Source organism: Thunnus thynnus, chromosome 4 (genome assembly GCF_963924715.1).
Source record: "Thunnus thynnus chromosome 4, fThuThy2.1, whole genome shotgun sequence".
NCBI classification, from domain to species: Eukaryota; Metazoa; Chordata; class Actinopteri; order Scombriformes; family Scombridae; genus Thunnus; species Thunnus thynnus.
In genome coordinates, this window is record NC_089520.1 from 23,205,049 (window position 1) to 23,225,955 (window position 20,907).

General features: G+C 38.6%; 1 protein-coding gene across 1 annotated transcript in view; it reads right to left on the bottom strand.

Annotated features, from left to right (window-relative positions):
- Positions 1 to 2,090: 2,090 nt before the first annotated feature.
- Positions 2,091 to 20,907, bottom strand: part of mapkapk2a (MAPK activated protein kinase 2a) — a 32,399-nt gene continuing 13,582 nt past the window's right edge. The window contains exons 2-10 of the mRNA XM_067587717.1: positions 13,899 to 14,038; positions 6,511 to 6,575; positions 6,289 to 6,368; positions 6,042 to 6,168; positions 5,848 to 5,923; positions 5,628 to 5,752; positions 4,652 to 4,737; positions 4,446 to 4,526; positions 2,091 to 3,955 (exon numbers count right to left, since the gene is read on the bottom strand). Coding sequence (XP_067443818.1) covers positions 3,806 to 3,955; positions 4,446 to 4,526; positions 4,652 to 4,737; positions 5,628 to 5,752; positions 5,848 to 5,923; positions 6,042 to 6,168; positions 6,289 to 6,368; positions 6,511 to 6,575; positions 13,899 to 14,038 — 930 coding nt within the window. The 3' untranslated portion in view covers positions 2,091 to 3,805. The remainder of the gene's footprint in view (positions 3,956 to 4,445; positions 4,527 to 4,651; positions 4,738 to 5,627; positions 5,753 to 5,847; positions 5,924 to 6,041; positions 6,169 to 6,288; positions 6,369 to 6,510; positions 6,576 to 13,898; positions 14,039 to 20,907) is intronic.

Genomic DNA, 20,907 nt, shown 5'->3' on the forward strand with positions numbered 1-20,907 from the left:
TAAAGGAAAAACTTGTCCACTTGTCCCCTTGGAGGGAAGGGTCACTGCTAATCAATACAAAGTTATTCTGAGTGATCACCTTTATCCTATGATGAAACATTTGTATCATGATGGGAGCGGTCTCTTCCATGATGACAATGCCCCAATTCACAGGACATGGGGGGGTCACTGTGACCCCCCCATGTCCTTCGCAGTCACCAGATCAAATAAATTGAACACCTATAGGAGATTTTGGACTGACATGTTAAACAGCGCTCTCCACCACCATCATCAAAACACCAAATGAGGGAATATCCTTTCCTTAGACAGAAAAAAGTGAAAAATGTGTTTTAAAAAAGAAGTAGATTTTTAACATCATTCGAACAAAAGAAAACAAAAATCAAAGCAACCACAGCAACCACAACATGTAGCCAGAGTGGTACTTGACAGTAAGAACAATCAAGATTTCCAGCACATGTGAAAGATTAGTAACTGTTGAACATGTAAATCTGACAACAAAAGGCTTTCCATTTGATCATGTCTGAAAATCTTTTTTTTTTTTTGAGCTGTTAGTTTCTTGCTGAGGTTGTGTAGTATCTCACTATTGCTACCTTGTCTGAGGCAGGTAGATCAGCTTCTTGCCAGAGAGGATGTGTCTGTGTGTGAGAATCAGGGTGACATGCCACTTCAAAGAATTTAAAGGACGAGCCGTGTGTCACCACCTCAGCTGAGAAGTCTCCATCCTCTATATTTCCCCACAAATGGGTGTACATAATAATGACAAGTTGGGGCCCAATATGTTGTTTCAAACGTAGAAAAAAATAATGTAGCACTGTTTTTTATATTTGTGAAAAAATAATTGTCTTATCCAACTTCTTCTAACTACTGAATGTTCATTGATGACAAGATGACGTAGTGATTCAGAAACTGTGTACCATGGGTTCTGTTTTCACTCCTACCACTCGTAAAATAAAATGCTGATGACTGGAAGGCTCCCCCCCCTTTGGCGAGGAGCATGCTGGGTGGGTTTTGTGACGTTTGTTTTTATGCAAGGAAAGGGGACCTCCTCAGGACTACTATTACGAGGGACTCTCCTGAGACTCCATTTGCCCCCATTTTCTTACCTGACAGACGTGCATAGCCGAGAGAGATGACTGTAGGTTTCGTCACACTCAGAGCTGGAAGCTGAATGCCTTATGGCTGCGCACCTGAAGAAAAATAACCATGTGCATTGGCGAGAAACCGTTCTAAACACCCCAGTGTTGGCAAATGTCTGTGTTGACTCAATGCCACCACACTGTTTTGCTACGCAAATGTGTATATTCCAGGAGTCAATCATACCAGCAAGGATGATATAAGTTTGTCACAAGTTGAGTCTGTACACTGCGTCAAAGCGACAAATCCCAAGACCGCATATGGCCGACCTGACAAGCTGAGTCATATCTGTAGACATGACTGAACTGAAAAGAAAAAATCTCAAAATGTGAAGGCACAGGTGAAATAACGGGGAAATATTTTGCTTACTGAACTGTGTTGTAGGAATTTAATCAATATATTCATTAATGAACAACTTGACCAACAACCCAGATCAGGTCACACACACATGACAAGGGTAACAAGTAAGCAAGTAAATGCAAGTGGTTGCATTTAAATGTATTTTTAAATTTAAATAGTAATTATACCTTTTTTCTGGCAACACATATAAAGAAAACCCTAAACCCATATAATAATATTACATATTTAAAAAAAAATTTGATACAGGCATAAGGCAAAGAGTATAAAGTGTATATCACTTCAACTCATAAGGTTTAGTAATTGTGGTTATACTCTGCATAAAGAATGAAAACTTTTTGTATTACCTTGGTTTTAACCATTCATATAAGATTTGGAGAAAAAAATGCAATCAAGGAGACAACCCTACCAAATGCTTGAAACATTTCTACAATGGGAGTTCCTGAAAAATGTGATATTATCATATAGAAAAAGACAATACTGTTATCATCCATATAATTCATTTAAAGCTTTACCATAACTTTAGTATGCTATTGAAGGCCTATACTTCTTTCCGTCAAAGTTATTTCAAATTCAGAAAAGGGACAAAAGAGAGCAGATTGTGTTTTATGTGTTTTTTAATCCAAAGCAAGCAGACAAACGTACGGCAGGTGGTGAACAGACTCAATGACAGAAAAAAAGACAGACATCTCTGTGCTTCCACTAAAAAAATGTGTTGAGAGGGAAGAAAAAAAACAGAAAAAAAAAAAAAAACAGGAACATTGTCACAAACATTCAATGAACATTTTTACAGTGAGAGATTTCTAGGTGCGAAGCGACAGGTAATGTGGATGTGATTTTACAAAGTGAGGTGGACCAAACTGACAAAATTAATACAATCATTTCCCATGATCCCGAGTGAGCTGGGAAGCATCCTGTCGTGTTAACAGAACACTGAAGAGAAACCATCCATCACACCCTCTCTGAATGTGATGACAGCTTGCTGGTGGTATGTCAGATTCTGCACCGGTATGAGGAGCAGCTCTTAAGTACTTTCTACTTCCTTTTAATCCTCCAGGAAGTGTGGAGGCGCTGTTCACACTGGCACTGCACCAGATTAGACTCTGGGCTGCAATTGAGCTGGTGCAACTGGCAGTAACTCTTAACGATCTTTTCAGAAAGACCTCCAGAGCTTGACCAGTCTGTTAGGACCATGTATTCCCTAGAGGGTGCTACTGCTTACGTAAACACACACAAAACACTCCCTATTGTTTCTTGACATCTCTGCAACACATATGCAAACAGAAATCAACACTAACAAAAAGGTCCTAGCAGTACTTCAAGCTGACAAACACATCTGCATAGCATTAACCTGAAATATAATCTGGCAATGTTATAAATTCTGAAGCGTAACATTGGTAAAAGCCTGAACCAAATGGTAGGTAGGGGTTACAAGTTGTTTGCTGCTTTAGCAACACTCAATAAGGCCTATGCTAAAATGTCCGTAAAATCCATGAAAAAATACAGTATCAGTTGGCTCCTACTCTCCTTTGAGCTACATGCAGGAGAAGATGAGCCAGTTTCTGCTCCTAAACATGACTTCCTTCTCTGCCCTAAAACTATGTACCTGAAACAAGCCTAGATTAAGGTAGGAGAGTGGGGCCACAAGTGAGGTGCTCTGTCAGAATGGCACACGGCCCTTGAGTGAGTGCATAGGCCTCTGTTCGACATTCACGAAGACAAACTGAACCTGTCAGACACTCCCAGTCCGAGTCCCCGAAATGAGCGACTATTTCCAGCTAATTCCAACAGTCAGGGACAGAGTCCTTACATTCCACTTGTCAGTTCAAAATACATCTGCTTACTTTGCATGTACGTAAAAGAAACCTTCCCTTGCTTTTATTTTTGGGATTTAGCCATTTGATTTAACATTCACGAGTTAGGGGCTAGAGCTAGAACAGGGCTGTGGGGTGAAAGAACTACTGCTAATGCTAAGGCTTCATGTCCTATTCCAACATTCAAGCCCCTCTGAGTACACAACCTGATATTTGGGAAAGGAGAGGAGAGAGATCTCACCGACTCCCTCTCCTCCCCTTTTCTATAATTCATAATCTCTTCACTGGTGTGAAAACACAGATTAACATCCTCTCTGCTATAGCAGAGTGGTGGTTTGTTAAAATGGTTGAGTAATAAAAACAAACACTCCTACAAAACATTAGAATTTGCCATGAAAAATAAAACACTGAGAAAATCCATGCAATGCGACTCACATGTCGACAAATTATTGCTTCCTTTTTACAACCTGTGTTTGTATGTGCATGCATGCGTGCCCCCTTCAGTGGGCAGCAGACTGTGGATCCGCGATGGCGTTACTGGCTTTCTTCCTCCTTTTCGTTAGCAGCGGATTGGTTGAGTCCTCAATGGTCTTTATCTTGATTTGCTCATAGTCAACCCTCATTGTTGCCAAGGCACTCGTCATTTCCTCCTGAAAAATGAAGAGAAGAAACTCGTTAGTCCACAGCAGGCCTTGGTTGGGTAAAGCAACCCAAATTGGCTATCTTATGTGTTTTTATGTGTTTTATTTAACGAATATCAAGCTGTGGCTAGACAGACAAAACTTGTTTTGCCAGATAAAGTTATTGCTGATTTTAATAAAAAGATAAGATAGCAACACAACAAACAGGAAGTGGAATAGCTAATTTTATTCAAGACACAAAACATGATTAATAAGTCAAGGAAACATCATATGATCTAAGATAAGCAGCATAGCAAATAAAATACAATATATTATGCTAAACATGAGGGGATTTTTCTGATGTCATAGGCTTGATACTTCTTCTTATAAAACACATGTAGATCAAGTAATTTTTCTATTCAAAGCATGTTACCACCAGCTACCATACAGATACAACTGTTTGTTCATGTTTTTTTTTTTTTTGCAAGAAAACAGATTAAAAGAGAAGCCAGTGACAAACCTTGACGTCCTCCCACGTGTCCTTCTCCTCCTTTAGCACTCGGCTGGTGTGAAGGGGGGTCTGGGGAACCTCCATCGATTGCTTTAGGGAGACACGCATGAACATATTTAATTCTTACTTCACTGGAGGATGTCAGTCAGAATAAATGAATTGTATAAATGATAAGGGAGCGAATTAGAAAGATACACAATGTGTTATGTGCTTACATTGATCCATGGATGATTCATAAACTCTGTGATGGTCATCCTTTGGGTCGGCTCTGTCTTAAGGAGGGTCCTTATCAGTTGTTTAGCTGCAAACACATTTTATTATTTATATCTTTGAAAAAAAGAGACTTCAATATTTATCAGGCTGGAAAGAAAACCACAGAGAAGTAAATAATAGCACTAAAATGAAATCCAGTTGGTAAATGTACTTGAGTAAGAAAAAGGCAAGCTGAGTGGTCATTTAACTGTAATCCAGTTTTGTGGGGTTTTTTTTGAAAAACATGCCTAAAAATTAAAACAGATTTACAGATCAACGCATTCAGAAAAATACTGGTAGATCATACCTGCATGATGGTAACAAACTAGACAATTGTCATATACTTTTATATACTCATACTGACTGGCCTTAAGTACCAGTATATCCCTTTTTATGAGGCACATATACACTCATGCAGGAAATGCTCATAGTATAGCATTAGGTTAGTAGGTAATATGAATCTGTGATATATTGTCGGAGATAAGTGTGAAAAATATGCATCCCCAGAATGCAGCACACTGTTCCGGTGCTGTATCTCTTTTCATTACAATTAACATATTACTCAGGAAATCATACTTCACTTTCAGTTGTGGAGAATGTGACAGGTGGGTGATGAATAAGAGGTGAAACACCAGCTACAGTTTCAATTTCTTCAAAGATAAGACCAAAAAGCTCAGCTCATCACATTTAGATGACATATTTAGACAGAGTAGACAGTTTAGACTCTGAGGTTTTTTAATCAAAGACCTATTCCCAGCAAGTGCTCCTCTGTTTTGTCAGCACAGCAACTTGACTCTTGAGTTTTAGAAAAAAGGGCAAGTCTCAACAATTTACCACTTTTAAACACCTTCTGTACCCATATACAGAAATGTAGTATGTACATATCAACGTCTCACTGAATTAATATTATTACACCTACAGTTTACACTATAGCCTTACCTTCTTCTGATACATCAGACCATTCAGGGTTGGGAAACTCATATTGGCCCATCCTGATCCTCCTCTTCATCCCAGGGGAGATGGCTAAACCGTGGTTAGAATAAAAAGGGGGGTACCCACACAACCTGGTGAAGGTGTGAGATAGCAATATTAGATATTGCACACAGCAAATAACCATGTGTAATGAGGGGATCAGAGATATCACAAATGACTGACTTACAGGATATACATAATGACACCCAACGACCACATGTCACATGACTTGTCATATTTTTCTGGGCCCAGAACCTCTGGAGCTGCAGAGAGAACGAAAGGAATAAAGAAAGGAGAGAAGAGGAAACAAATGTGTTGTAACCATTGATATAAGCAAAAAGTGGGAAGAATGTGCTGGTACACACAGAAACAGATCCTTACCAACATAGTAGGGTGTGTAGCAGGGGGTAGCTAAAGAGTTGTGTGAGGTGGTCTCCTTGGCAAAGCCAAAGTCTGTGAGTTTGAGCAGGGCATTCGGCCTTTTCGAGGAATACAGTAAATTCTCTGGCTGCAGGGAGGATGACGTTAGTTAGAGCATCCATAAAACTCCCCTTCAAATAGTTTCCATTTTTCGATAAAGAGCAGGGAATTTTTTTTCCAACATGTGTGATAATACAGAATTACAAACCTTGACATCTCTGTGTGCAATGTTGACTGCATGGAGGAATTGGATGGCCTCTCCTATGCTTTTCATGATGTCAGATGCCTCTGAAGTAAAGAGGACAAAAAGATCTTTTAACAGACATGATAACTCTTTGATAAATGTCGGCTGGATCAGTGCGCTATGTAATCACATGATAAAATACAGCAGTAGTGTAAGAAATGCTGTAATTGCTTTAAATCTTGTTACCTCTCTCTGTGAAGGCCTGGTCTCCTCTGTCCTGAATTCGACTAAAAAGCTCACCACCATCCATGCTGCAACATAATAAAAAATAGAAAAGAAAACACACAAATGTCAGGATATGGCTCGATACACTTCTGATGTACTCACTACTCATGCTCGGTTCAACTTACTCTCTTTTTGATATGGTTTTGAAAGTTCAGTGCACGTGAAACCAAAGGGCCTCAACAGGCAAACCATGGATCAACAATCAAGCCGACGAGCACCTCCTTTCATTGACCTGTGACTGAATCATGTCTGGACTACAAGCGAGGCCATCATGTGTGGATGCTTTACAGAAACCAGGTCAGCTTGACACATTCATAATGGTGTGATGGAAACATTTAATGTGCCCTGTGGAGTTTTCTTGTAAACAAACAAAACTTATTTCCATTCAGTGTTACTCATCAAAGCTCTGTCTATCCTCAAGATCTAACAAACCTGTCAAATCCATTTCTTTACTCATTTTTATTTAAAGTTTGAATGCTGCATTGTTTACATTCATGTTTACTAGCCTACAGTCTTCTTCTTCCCTGCCTTTGTTAATACATACAGAAAATTACAGAAACCAGTAGACTAGTGGAATGGTGTGAAACTATTGGCAGTACTGGGAGTAAAACTCCACTGGGTGCCTTTAACTCAGAGCAGTGAACCAAAATTTGAAGAAAAAATAACTGCATTTCATAGTACAAGATCTAGCCCAGTTTTGTTTATGCTGTGCGAAACATATCATGCCCTGCCAGTTGTTTCGGATGCAGTTCTTTTATTTGGGTTGCTGGTGGAGGTGAGCTGTGGTCTGTTGGTTGACCACCACAGATCATTGTGTGAAACCAAGTGAATGACTTTTTCTTTATACCACAGACGTATGAAAAAAAAAAGAAAAAAAAAGGAAGAAATCATTGTCATATAGATTTCTGAAGTCAAACCAGACTAATGTCATTAAAAATCCCATAACATTTGTAATTGCTAATAACTAAAAGTCCAGCCATTAAAACAGAATCTTTGTCAACAGTATGCTGTGTGGCTTTTTCATATGTTTAGATAAGGACAGGAGTTTTCTGAACAAGACTGGGTCAAAACCTAATATATGGCTGGATTGTGTTACAGGGATAATCAGTGGTAGTGTCTATAATGTGAATTCCTGGATATTCAATGTTCATCTGCAATTTTCTGTAGTGGTTCCAGTAATATTTCCTGGTAAAGTGTAGTGACCATGTACCATGACATGGTTAAGCTATGTCTGAGTCAAAAAAGGGGTATAAATGCAGTTGTGAGAACAATACTTTCCACTCATATCTAAAGATGTTTGATTTAAAAGAACTTTTTTTAATTATAATTATAATGATTCTATCTGTTATCTCCACCTGCTCTTTGATCCGTTTCTCTCTGCAGATGTCTCTTGTTTTTCACTCTGTATCAAGGGTTTTGTCAGAGTGAGGGTTATTTGTAGTGCTTTAACTGTGCGCCTACGCTCATGCCTCTATGCCCCTTTTTTCTGCCTCATTCCAGATCAATGATCACAAAGCCTGTGGTGGAAACTGCAAATGAAAGTTTTGACAGCATTTTAGGTACAAAGTCAGGAGGCTTATCTCCACCTGGTTACTGCAGTTACAGTCAAATCAAGTGCACCTGCAGAGCAGGCACCCCACAGTAAACTGATATAACAGCCTACACGAGTCTCATGTTTTAATACTGTTGTTCATCGTTTGGGATGTGAAAATGTCAGAGGAATAAAAAGCTTGCGTCCTAGTATTAGTTCAGTTAATAAATCCAAACGCACCAAGGAGCATCTCTCCTGCTGGTTGCTGACAGCGCTGCCAGCCGGAGTCGTTCACACTGGATGGTAGAGGAGGAGATGGTAGAGATGCTGGTACACGTGTGTTTAACTGGGAGTATATCCGGCTTCGCTGCATTTAACATGGGAGCTGAAAGCATCAGAGCTCGGAGCAGGAAACAGTCACTCTGCATTGCGCTGCTGTCCTCTGCTTACATCGTCTCATGCAAAATCAATTTGAAAGAGCAACGGCCACAATTGGGAAACTCAAACACTCGGCCGGCCGACCAATAGTGAAACTTCATCACTCACTCAGTCACGGACAACTGCATTATAGGGCTGGTCCATGGCTGATCCAGCCAAGAACAAATTCATATTGTTGTTTATTCAATATTTATGTTTTTAGCTGTCTTTAAAGAACATCACTATCCATTAAGTCCTAGATGTTTACGGGCTAAACGTCAGCAAGTGGAGGGGTTGTGCCTAGTTCAGACATGTCTATAATAACAGCCAGACAGGGACAAGTCAAGGCTGTACAAGTCTTTACTTGGCAGAGATTACAACTAGAAAGTTGAAAAATGACTTTAAAAGGAAGCATTGGGGAGTTTTATGGATAAGGACAAAACCAAGTTACAACGACGTAAGTACCTCTGCTGCCGTGCTTGTATTTCTTTTAATGGGGGCTGTAGTTTTTTTATGTGCAAAACGAAAACATTGTTTAACTTTAATAAAATAAAAATTTAGATTTCTGATAGCAACTGTTGTAGTGGATGCAGAATGGTCATAGAATATGGAAAGTAAGCCCAAGGAACACGCTTCTTTTTTCAGAAAGGCAAATGAAAGAAATGCTAAATAAAAGATTGTAATCAGTTATAAAGCTAGTGGTACAGAGGCTAACCAGACCTAATGACTATCTATAGTAATATAACTAATTATGTCAGTTTATTCAGTATAATTTTGTTGGCGATACAAAAGAAGCCATTACTGTCAAAATCATGTCAGTTTTAATGGTGTTTACTGAAAATATTTACCTTGGTGTAAAACAGACTGATTCATATCTATTTTCCCAAAAACATTACTAAAAACAACAGTTATGGTTTAATAAAAGTATGTTTGTACTGATCTGGTGTTTTGGACTGTTCAAATCAAATGGCATATTTAAGTCTTGAAAAAATCCTCTGTAAAGCCATTTCAAAAAAAGGAAAATGCATAAATATCTATATTGTCAGAGGGCTTGAAATACATGTTATAGTTTGAAGTCATATTGCTAAGTTTAATACAATTTTTACTCTACTGAGTTAGGAATGAAGACAGAAGTTGTCTCTGTGCACTCATGTGTTCAATGCAAGTATCTATTAAGTGGAAAAAAAAGTTTTGCATTTGCATGGGACCTGCTGAGCTGCAGAGCTGCCGTCTCCTCTGATTTCAGTTCTCTTATATGTTTGTGACCACAGTGATGTTCACTAAAGTGCAGATCTAGGAGTCATGGACTTAAGCACGCAAACGTGCACCGAGGTCTTGAGCAGGTTTCATGCCTGTTCATTTTTTGCTGTATCCTGCTGTATGAAAAAAATACTACAAGGACATGTATTTTTATAATAATTACATTTCATAGAATATTCCTACAAAAACTCCCATGTACTCCTACAGGAAAAACACTGGGCTACTGACAAGATGAAGGGTCAGTAGATGATGGGGGACAAGAGAAAGCAGTAGAGTAAAGGGTAAATACTTCTTCTGCTGAGAGATTTGAACAGCAGGGCCCAATATTGTAATACTGGGATCATCACCCACAATTTACTGATGCACTAAAATACTTCTGCACCTCTAAACAATACTAAGATAGCAAGTTCCAGGCAAGTTCATTGGTATAAGTACTGTCAAATGTTAAGTTAATGTTTATTAACCTGAATTAAATTAAGCATGAGAAAATCCGTCTAAACTTGATCATAAGTTTCATTTAATCTTTTTGCTCAGTATGACTGTGTAAGTTTCAGGTCCAATCATCAATACCAATTTTGTGTGTATGTGTGTTTGTGTGTGACTGCAAGTGCATGACAGCACAGGCCGATGCTTCAGGCATGCATATGTTAAGGGGAGAGCAGGACCTGCAGTGGCAGAGCTGTGGGACAGCCCTGTTAAACCACAGCATGCTTCAAACTTCTCAAAACCATTCATTCACATTCAGAATTTGCTTACTGAGAAACGGACAGCAGCTTGATCCATGGTAATTTTTATATTAAAATCATCACAATGTGTGGTGAGGCCATCCCTCATGATTCTGAGAACAACTTTGCACGTTTGTATGACGGTTTATTTTATGTGGTCAAAAGGTAGAGCCAAACTCTCAGCCACTCCCTTTACATCTCTGTGTTTCTGAAGTGTGGTGGTGAAGTGTCAATTCTCACCATTAAAGATACTACTGATTTTGACAAGCGTGGAAGCTCAAAATTCACATCAACTACACCATCACAGCAGAAATACTTCAACACCCTTACACATTTCTTAGTCTACATCCTTTCGCATCTCGTATACAGTGTACACGAGACGTACTCGCTGGAGACATAACCACTGAGAAAACCCCCAAATATACTTTACCATAATTTGGTAAAGCGTTTTGCAGACTAAGGAAGGTTTCCATTTTGCCATAACTGCCTTTGATGTGACATAGGTTTATAACTATACAAATGTTTCTCTTTAAGAGCAGTCATTGAGCTTTTTAAAAAGTTTAAGGCAATCATTGGTCAGATAATAACTGTAGTTTGCTGAATCTGCATCTGACACCACACAGTTCAGGCCCAGGTATTGTGAAAACCCTAATATAAGTCAATTAACAACATACTAACAAGGCCTTTTTTAATTTCAGGGTGAGCAACGTGACATTGAAACATCTTTGTGGGTCAGAGGAAGCTCACAGAGACTGACTGGGCTGAAGGGCATAAAGACAGTAAAGGACAAGACATTCGTGCACCCTCAAGGCCTTCAAATTTGTCTCCCTTTACTGATATACTGATCCTGTGAAGTGTGCCCTGTTTAAGCTGTATTTTACTACTGTGTTAAGAGGTTACATGCATGCAGCTGCCATGACTTCGTCGTAACTGACATGTTCCTCCTCAAATCAAATGGCATATTTAAGTCTTGAAAAAATCCTCTGTAAAGCCATTTCAAAAAAAGGAAAATGCATAAATATCTATATTGTCAAAGGACTTGAAATACATGTTATAGTTCGAAGTCATATTGCTAAGGTTAATACAATTTTTACTCTACTGAGTTGGGAATGAAGACAGAAGTTGTCTCTGTGCACTCATGTGTTCAATGCAAGTATCTATTATGGGGAAATAAAAGCTTTGCATTTGCATGGGACCTGCTGTGCTGCCATGACTACTTCCTAACTGACATGTTCCTCCTTAAAAATGTAACTACATGTTGGGGCTACAGTGGCTTTGTAGTCACCACGTGGAGACCCCAATAATGCAAACAGAGTAATAATTCAATCTACACTGTAGCTATTTGGGTATTTGTGGTGGGACTGCAATAAAACCCTTGGGTTGGGGCTTGGCGATATGACCAAAATCTCATATCCCAATGACGACACCTATCCTGATATAGCATATTTTCATTCAATGAATAAATAGTTGGTCCATAAGAAATGTATTAATGTAATCCACACAAAAGAGGGATAGCCTCCAAATGACAAAAAATAATGCAGTAAAGAGTGTCTGATTTGTGTCACAACAAATAAACAATAGATCATAATATGAAACGATTTTGTCAATTCTCATGAAAAGACCAAACCCAGCTTATGAGTTAGTCCATCTCTCACTCTCCAACTTTTCAGACCCGTCTGTGACTCTCAGCCCCAAACCCATTTGTTCCTGATGAAGATGTTAATCTTGAAAAAAAAAGGTGACAAATATACAACTTCCTTAAAAAAAAAAAAAAAAAAAAGCCTGAACAACTTCATCTTCGAATGAGAAGAAGATTGGTCAGAGGTCAGATCAACAGCTCAGAATTTCCTTAATTATCACAAGTACTTAACATAGTGACCCTTTGCACAACATGGGAAACCACTTTAAACAGCAGAATATGGGTCAACACAGTGACTCAATTTTAGCAGTGTCAAGAGGAAGGCACACTGAACAGCTGAATCTCCTTGTTTCTGTGTCTTCTAGTGTGATATTCTAGGAAATGTTAGTTTCATCAGAAGAACCACTTTTCTTTATTCTCATTTCATGTTGAGCACAATTTCTCTCAAGCACGAGGAAATTAGTCATCAGCTGCAGGATTTGTGCATGTGAATGTGGGCAGACAAGTCCATTACTTCAGCACTACAACGGTAACCACAGACCTAATGAGTGCACGTGTATGTGAAGACAAAGGGGGGGGTTCGTGGTTTTAAGTGCTGCAAGATGGAAATCCTACAGGTGAGGAAAGAGTGCTAAGCTCATTTAGAAGAAATGGGTCATTTTCAACTAACCACAGATTTACAGTAAGGAAGCTGGCTGAAATGTACTTTAAACAATGCAGAACATGAGATGCTCAACACCTGTTCAACAAGCATTTACAAGCAGAAAAGCAATATTTTCAACTGCTTTGTCCATAGTCTTCCAGTATCTTTCACACAACCGCAGCATGCTGGTTAGGCTAACAGGAAACAGGAAACTGCTTATATTGTATATTACAGTGTGGTGTGCAAATTCTGGTAAACTACCAGTTTACCACCACTCTACCAATGGTACCTTCTGTCTAAACTCCATTCAGTATTTTGATGTCAGGGATATTAGTTATTTTATTGACATTTGAGATTTGTTTCCAGTGAGATATTACTAAGTTTATATCGACTTTCTGAGGAACAATATTTACTTATGTGTTAAGTATTAATAAATTCAAACCCTTTCCTGACATTTTTATCTTTTTAAACTAATTTTTTTTTTTAAAAAAAAAAAGCAATTTTTTAGTTATGAAAAAGAATCAATAAGAGTATCGATAAGAGTAGTAGTATCAATAAAATACCAACGATACCCATCCCTACTCATCACTTCACCTTTGCTCAGAGTAATGGAGGCTTTCTCAGAACCTGCCCTCCAAAGTCTGGGAACTGTAGACAGCAATAAGACATGAAAATTCAACCAACACCCATAATATTTGATTGAATGTGCGGCTTTGCAAAACAAGCAAACTATTCCATATGAAACACATGAAAACAATGCCTGTATTTGTGTCAACTACACCGTCATATTATGTCACGCAATGTGATTGGGTAGTGTTACTAATGTCGCCATGGAGATTGTAGTTTTCTCTGAACATTCTTATCAATATTTTGGTCCATAACTTTAGATAACTTGTAACATCCTAATTTAATTTGTCCCGGTTGAGATGATATAATGTAACTAAACAAGCCGGCTGGAGTATAGCATCTGGTTACCATGGAGATGACTGAAACATTTTGCCGAAGCATAAATTGAAAACGTCATGTGACCCTTTAATTTCTGTTGAGTAACACTTATCAAAAGTGTTGAGGGACCTATCATAAATCGGCCTTTAGTTAGTTTGTGTGTTTGTGTCACTGAGACTGGGCACTCACCACTCCATGACAATAAGCAGACACTTCCTGCCCTGATAGAGGTTCTCATAGACATCAATGATGCGCACAATGTTGGCACATGGTGACGCCCTCCAGTGGAGTTCCACTTCTCTACGGGCTTTGGCACAATCCTGCAGCATCTAGATGGCGGGATGGAAACAGAGAAGGAGGCTGATTAACATTAAAAATAAACAGATATTTACAGTATACTACAAGTTACCATTACTGTTTAATTGTTCTTTTCCTTCATATAATAATTAATGGACAATGTGATAAAACTGGACTACGTTTAATCAATCACCTATCTCATGGTGGGATCAAGCAGGTGAGACCTGAAATGATTTCCTGTGCTGGATTTACAGGAAAACAATTACAGACCAACTGGATGACACTACTGAATTCACAATAGTAAACAAAGTGCAGTGCTGCCATCAGCTGGCAGAAGGCTGAAAAGATGATGTAGTTACTCCAATCCACTTTTGTGAGATTGTGGCGCCCTCTTTCTGTGACAGTTGGTGAATGCACCATTTAACACCTGTAATTTAAATGATTTTGTATCATGATGTACTCATTTGCTGATTAATCTCCAACAGCAAAATGATACTCTTACCACCATACAACAGGAAATCAAATAAGCTGGTCAGATGCGGAGAGAGGTTTCTGGAACCTTTAGAAATTCAGCATACTGCCCAAGGACACTCACGAACCCTGGTCTTATGGTGCCTGGCATGACTCATCCTTTATGGCCAAGAATGATTAAATTCAATATTACACTGCCTGCATTGCTAAATTTAAACAAGCAATTTTATGTGGGTATATTGTTTTTCACCCCCAAAACCCAGTGTTCAAATGTTCATCGCCATGGTGGAGAATAAGCACACAATGAAATGCTTGATCATATGTTAAATGTGATTTCACAGTATGCACTGTTAATTCCTTTGTTCAAAGTAATAGGCATGGTAAGTGAATATACATATACAAATAAAACTATGATATCCAATAATGCTCTGTAAGGAAAAGCGGTCAGTAAATTGCAAAGTATGAGCTTTTAAAATTGGGTGCCCCTGTTTAGCAAGCAGAAGAACTTGATTTAAACTGGACAGGGTCATGTATTATAACCTTGCTAGTTGTAAATAATACAGCAAATGCCATGGAGATAGATTGTCACAGGAACCTAGCTGACTCCCTTTCAGTAGTCAAAGAGTTGCTTGGTCAAATATAGGCCTGAACTCCTGAACTATGAGCTCCAGCCTGTCTCAAAGAGTAAATATAAGATAAACATATTTAACTTCACCACATAGGAGAAAGTATTGATTACACTGCTATCTCTTAAAAACAAGATTTCAGTGAGAATTTATTTGAATTTAGGAACAAAAACGCAAATATAATGCATACTCCAACTAATTTTACATCGACAGCACTGACACCATAGTTTTTTGTGAGCACAATCTTCCTTTTTGTGTTATTTATTCGACTGGCAAAAAGTTGAGGCCCCACTTTTTAGTTTTTCATTCCCAAAGAAGATCTCAGTACACAAATAATTAAATAAATCTGACACCAGGTGTAAAGAAACTACACTGCTGTGTTGCTTTCAACTACACAGCAGTCGTATTTCAATTGTACATCTGCTCAAAGTTAAGAAGTGGTGACATATTAAATGTGGAATAACTGTGCTGGGTTTAATTATATGATATACTATACAACAAGTAAAACCCTATGAAAATCCTTGTTAGTCAATGAAAAGAATTCAGTCTTGTAGCTTTGACAATAAGCCATCGTCTCTCCATCTCGTTGTGTATTACATTCCAACCCTTCCCACGGACGCAACACAACAGTGGGATTGGTTCCAGCGGGCAACGTATCTATTCTGCTGTCTGGTTGCAGAAAGGACATTTATATGCACATTTATATACACAGCTGACAGCACAGTGAGAGGACAGGCAAAGCTACTTTCATAAATAGTCAAACATTCAAAGGTTTAACCTGACTTATTATGATTTCTAGAGGCTACTTTGTGTCAGATGTGTTAGATGGAATTATTCTGAATGCAAGGACCCATTGCTACTTATAATGATCTCTCCTTTCATGAGACTTCCTCTGTCAGAAGTCTTTGCCATGCATACGTGTGACAGAGAAACCTGGTTTGTAATCATTTAAAAAGATGATTACAAACCAGGTTTCTCATACAACTGGTCGACTGTAACTCTGTTGTGAATGTAACGCACTGAGGCCATATTCAGTCCTAGTAACGTCTCTGTACTCCCTCATGGCAGAGTTTACAGCTCTGATCGGTCTGATCTCCAGCTGTGATTGGCCATCACGGTGTTCAGCCACAGTGATGTTGGGTTATGTTTCTCCAAAAGTTGACTCTGGCTCAACTTTCCGGCCGCAGTCCGGTGCGGCACCGCTGCAGCCAAAACACCCGCAGAAGAAACACACTACCCCCATTCCAATGAATGGGAGAACTGGCATTTTCGCTGCACCACCTGATTTGATTTGGTCTGAATACTGCCTAAGTGTTCTTGTTGGGTTCCCCCATCTGACTCTATCTGTGATCAGATTAGGTTCTATTACTCAGTTCAACCAGGAAACACCTTGGTAAGGATACTGGCGAGGGCTATATAGGCTTATTGATCGCTACAATTAATTTGAGCAGTTTTATCTTTCATGATAAAAATCAACAGCACTGTATTCTTATAGCTTCAGACACTTCTTTACATCCTCAGTGCAGCCAGCATCAGAAGTCAAATTTTTACAGAAAAAAAAAAAACTTGTATTGTATACTTCTTGTATACTTTTACAATAAAATTAGATTTTCACTCAAATGACATTAGCTACTATGTGTTTTTTGTTCTTGTTCTGATGTCATAACATTACAAACATTGTTTGCAAGGCCACTGAATCAGCCTTCACAGTATTAAGAAGCAGAGAAGCTTTTTAAGTTCAAAACACCCATGCCTCATTTTTCCAGCCTCAAACCACAACAAAAAACCCCTTTCACATCAGTGTGGAGACCACTGAAGGGTTGTTTCATTGTTTCTCCATGTCACTCGGGCATACCAGCTATTTGCATGCTTTACCACTTTGACAACATTTGGCTTAAAAAGTTCACAGCAGGCGTCAATTTACTATCTCACTGTGCTGTACAAGTGTTGCATAAACTACCAAATCTTGATAGTCAGCTAATTAACGGCAGTATTTCAATTGGGAAAAGCTACCAATATTAATTGTTTGTTTTACAGGTTTGGTATTTTGACAACATAGCTTATGACAATAAACTCTGTTTGTTAGCAACAATGAAAATAATATTGAAACTGTGTCTTTATGACTTGTATGATGTTTTTTTTTGTTTTACAGAGGATGTTGGTATGGAAAGGTTATGAATAACTGCAACATATAAAAACATCACCTCTGATTTGGACCAATTGGAAGAATTTGCACAACCTACAAGAGAAAAAAAATACTAAGAAAGGAAATTACCAAGAAAGAAACTACCTAAGAAAGATAAGACAGGCAGACATACAGGAAAGACAAGACGTCACAAACGAGATTACATAAAGATTTTTACTTTTATACTTCTAATCTAAGGGATAACACGCTGTTTTACCGAACTTTGTGTAATAAATACGCTTTAATATTGGCTACTGTATCTCTGTGCTGGCATGTGAATCATCTTAGTTACCAGGAAGAGTTGGTATGGCTTGGTGCCACATTATTCTCTGCTTTATCTCAACACTGAACACACAGCACAGTTCAACCACCCTTGTGGACAGAACAAACAAGGGTGGGTCTTACTTCCTGCGTCACCACAGAGTAAAAAAAACGCCCAAACGGACACATGAACCTGTGGACACAAACACAGTAGACATAGGACAGAAGTGATGCGCTGTTATTCTGTGACACTTTCACCCTCTACAATGTATTACTGCCAAGTGCCAAAATTTTGTACAGATTTTAAAAAGTAACATTAAATGGGTCATGATTCTGAAAGGGGAACTGAGCTACCAAATCTATTATTATAAATCTGATAATTAATTTATAGATACACCATATTATTTTACAACTGCGCCTCCTATCTACATCCACTACAAATATCACAGAGAAAACAAGAATTTTAAATGTTTAACAGTGCAGGACTGAATGATGGTATAATTATTTATATTATTATATTTTTTATGTATAGCTTGATGGCTGCTCTGTTCAGTAAACTGTTGGCGTGGCTCTCGGTGGGGCTGTAATAATGTGGAGAAAGACAATGAATCTTACCAGCCTAAATCTAAAGCACCACACCAACAACTGGTTCACAACACTTAACTACAACTCTAGGGTCTCTATGACATTAATGTAGATCTCTCTAGTTTTATCCTTATTGTCTGACTTCTTAATGTCAAAGAGACTTGGACTGTGCAGGAACCAAAATGGTTTTGACTGCCAAAACTGACAGACATGTTGGGAATGTGTTGCACATTTTTAACTGAACAGATAATTGTCCTGTGTAGTTACTGTATGGTATATGTTTTTAACTTTTGTTTGTTGCTATTATAAAACATAAGTTTCACCAAACACAGGCATATGTAAAATGGATTTATCGAAAAACAATAGGCTCCGTTGAACTAATGATTTTAAATATATAAAAATATTAATAATATATAAATATAATAATATCGTCTGACTGGCTCACTATTAGTGTTGCTCTCTTGGGGGTTATTTTGTGATGAATAGTTATTGAGAAATAGTTGACAGTGGTCTAGATATGGATGTCTGGGAAACCTTTACTGTTAACAACAACAACAACAACAACAACAACAAATGGATGATTTAGGCTAAAGCTAACAGTGCTCCAATAAGAAATTTTAGACTAGTATTGATCATTATTTTGATGTTTTTAGATATACCAACTCAGTACAGGTTACTAACTAGTTCATGTTGCAAATTTAGAGATAAGCAGGTCTCCCAATCAATTCATATAGCAGACACTTTTCAGATCACTTTCTGATATGTGGTAAAAATGTATACAACATACAGTTGCTGCTGTCCCTATGCTAGCCCATCTAGCCTTTATCTTAATCTAGTGTGTATGAAAGAAATGGCAGATGAGGAGGCAAGAATACAGTACAAAAGAAATTTTGTTTCTCTGACTTTAATTTAAGATCACAAATTGAAACACTTCTTATAAACATCATATGGTTTGAATTGGCATCCAACCAATCAACCAATCATGACAATACTACTGCTTCCTTATTATTGCTAACTAATAGCCTTGTGGTCTTTGCACTAACAATAATGCTGTCTAAATTTACATCACTGACTGTAATATAAATTATAAACAAATTTTGGACTTTCTCAGTTATGCACGGGGCATTTTATGCAATGAGATTAGTTCATAATTGTTACCCTGATGTCCAAATGTCTAACATGCACTAGAAGGTTTATGCATAAACTGGAAAAAAAGAAGCATTCCCCCCCAAAAATATTATTAGCTCATCCATCTAAATATAGCAGACTTCCATCCACTAACAAAGACTTCACACCATCTTCTTAACACATGCGCAATTGTATACGCACATGAAAACACACCCCCATCACCTCTCTGCTGGTGCTTATATGACTGCATAGCCCCCCATCTGCTGTTGGCCCTTTGAGGCTAAACAGTGAAGCTTGTGGAGAGGGAGGGAGGTGAGGGGGGCAGATGGGCACACAATGCACTTCCTCTAGCCAACACAAAGGCTCCTGAGCCCTGGGCAGGACAGTGGGAGGTGGGATGGGGGAAAGCTGAAGGAGCCCCCATCCTCCACCTGCTACTTGTGAGCCAAGGAACAGGCCAGGGTTGATGTGGAGACACCAGAAGAGGGTACAAAATAGAAAATAACATTGAGGGTGATAGGGCAGTGAAATTCTGTGGAGGAGAGAGATTATAGAGGGGTGACAGGTTAAGCTTGGCTCATTCAGAAAAGCCTCTTAACCTGACAAAAAGGGTTAAACGACAGTCTACCAGAGGAGATGTCTCTGGATATGTGTGTGACTTGTTCATTATGCGTTTGGTGAAGCAGCAAACATGTTTGTGTGTCAATGGGACATGATCTGATTAAAGACATCTGCTAGGCCGCACGAGACCATCAGCTATCCGTGTGTGTGTGTGTGTACTTATGCATGTAAACAACCGTTCTGTAACTTGTGTATAGTTTCATTAATGATTGAATGACAATCCCGCCTAAAGTGCCATAAAAGATGTGTTTTCTGTCTAAGGATGGCCCCCGAAACCCAGTTCTGGCCACGGTGGAGACAGTGAACCTGGTGAGGTGAAAGATAACGTTTTACTCGAGTTGACAACAACTACGCTCGTTATTGTAAGTGCAGTAAAACCTTTGCAAGTAAAAAGCCAGTAAGAGTACTTTATCAAAGCACCTATTCAACAAGTGTAAATATGTAGATAAGTGATATTTTCATCTGCTTTGCCTGCAGTCTACCATCCACAGCCGCTATGTTTTACATAACCATAGTGTGCTTGTTAAGCTAATAGTGATTTGTTATGAACAAACTAAAATAAAAGCTGTCTGTATATAGCTTAACTGTTTAGTAGGGGTGGGAATCTTTGGGAATCTCACAGTTCAATTTGATTCCAATTCTTGGGTGCCCGATTTGACTCAGAATCGATTCACGATTCAAAACCAATTCTCGATTGAATGATAGAAAAGGGAGCACCATTATCAGTCTCTTGCTCCAGTATACTGTGTGCCAAACCATTCACTGGTCTTTAGTCCACTGAGATGCAATATGAAACCTAACTGGCAATTAAAATAAATGATACGCAGGCATTTTATTTTAAAAAGTTCAATGCATTAATTAAGGAATTATTTAATTTGAAAGCATCTTACCGTCTCCTGCCTGTATGAGAATAACAAATTGAGGGGGAGGAGTGTTCCACTGTGTTGTTATTAACATCATGTCTTCAGCAGTGGAGAGCAGCCTCTCTGCTGCAACGTTATCTCCAGGGAAAGATATCGTTGTC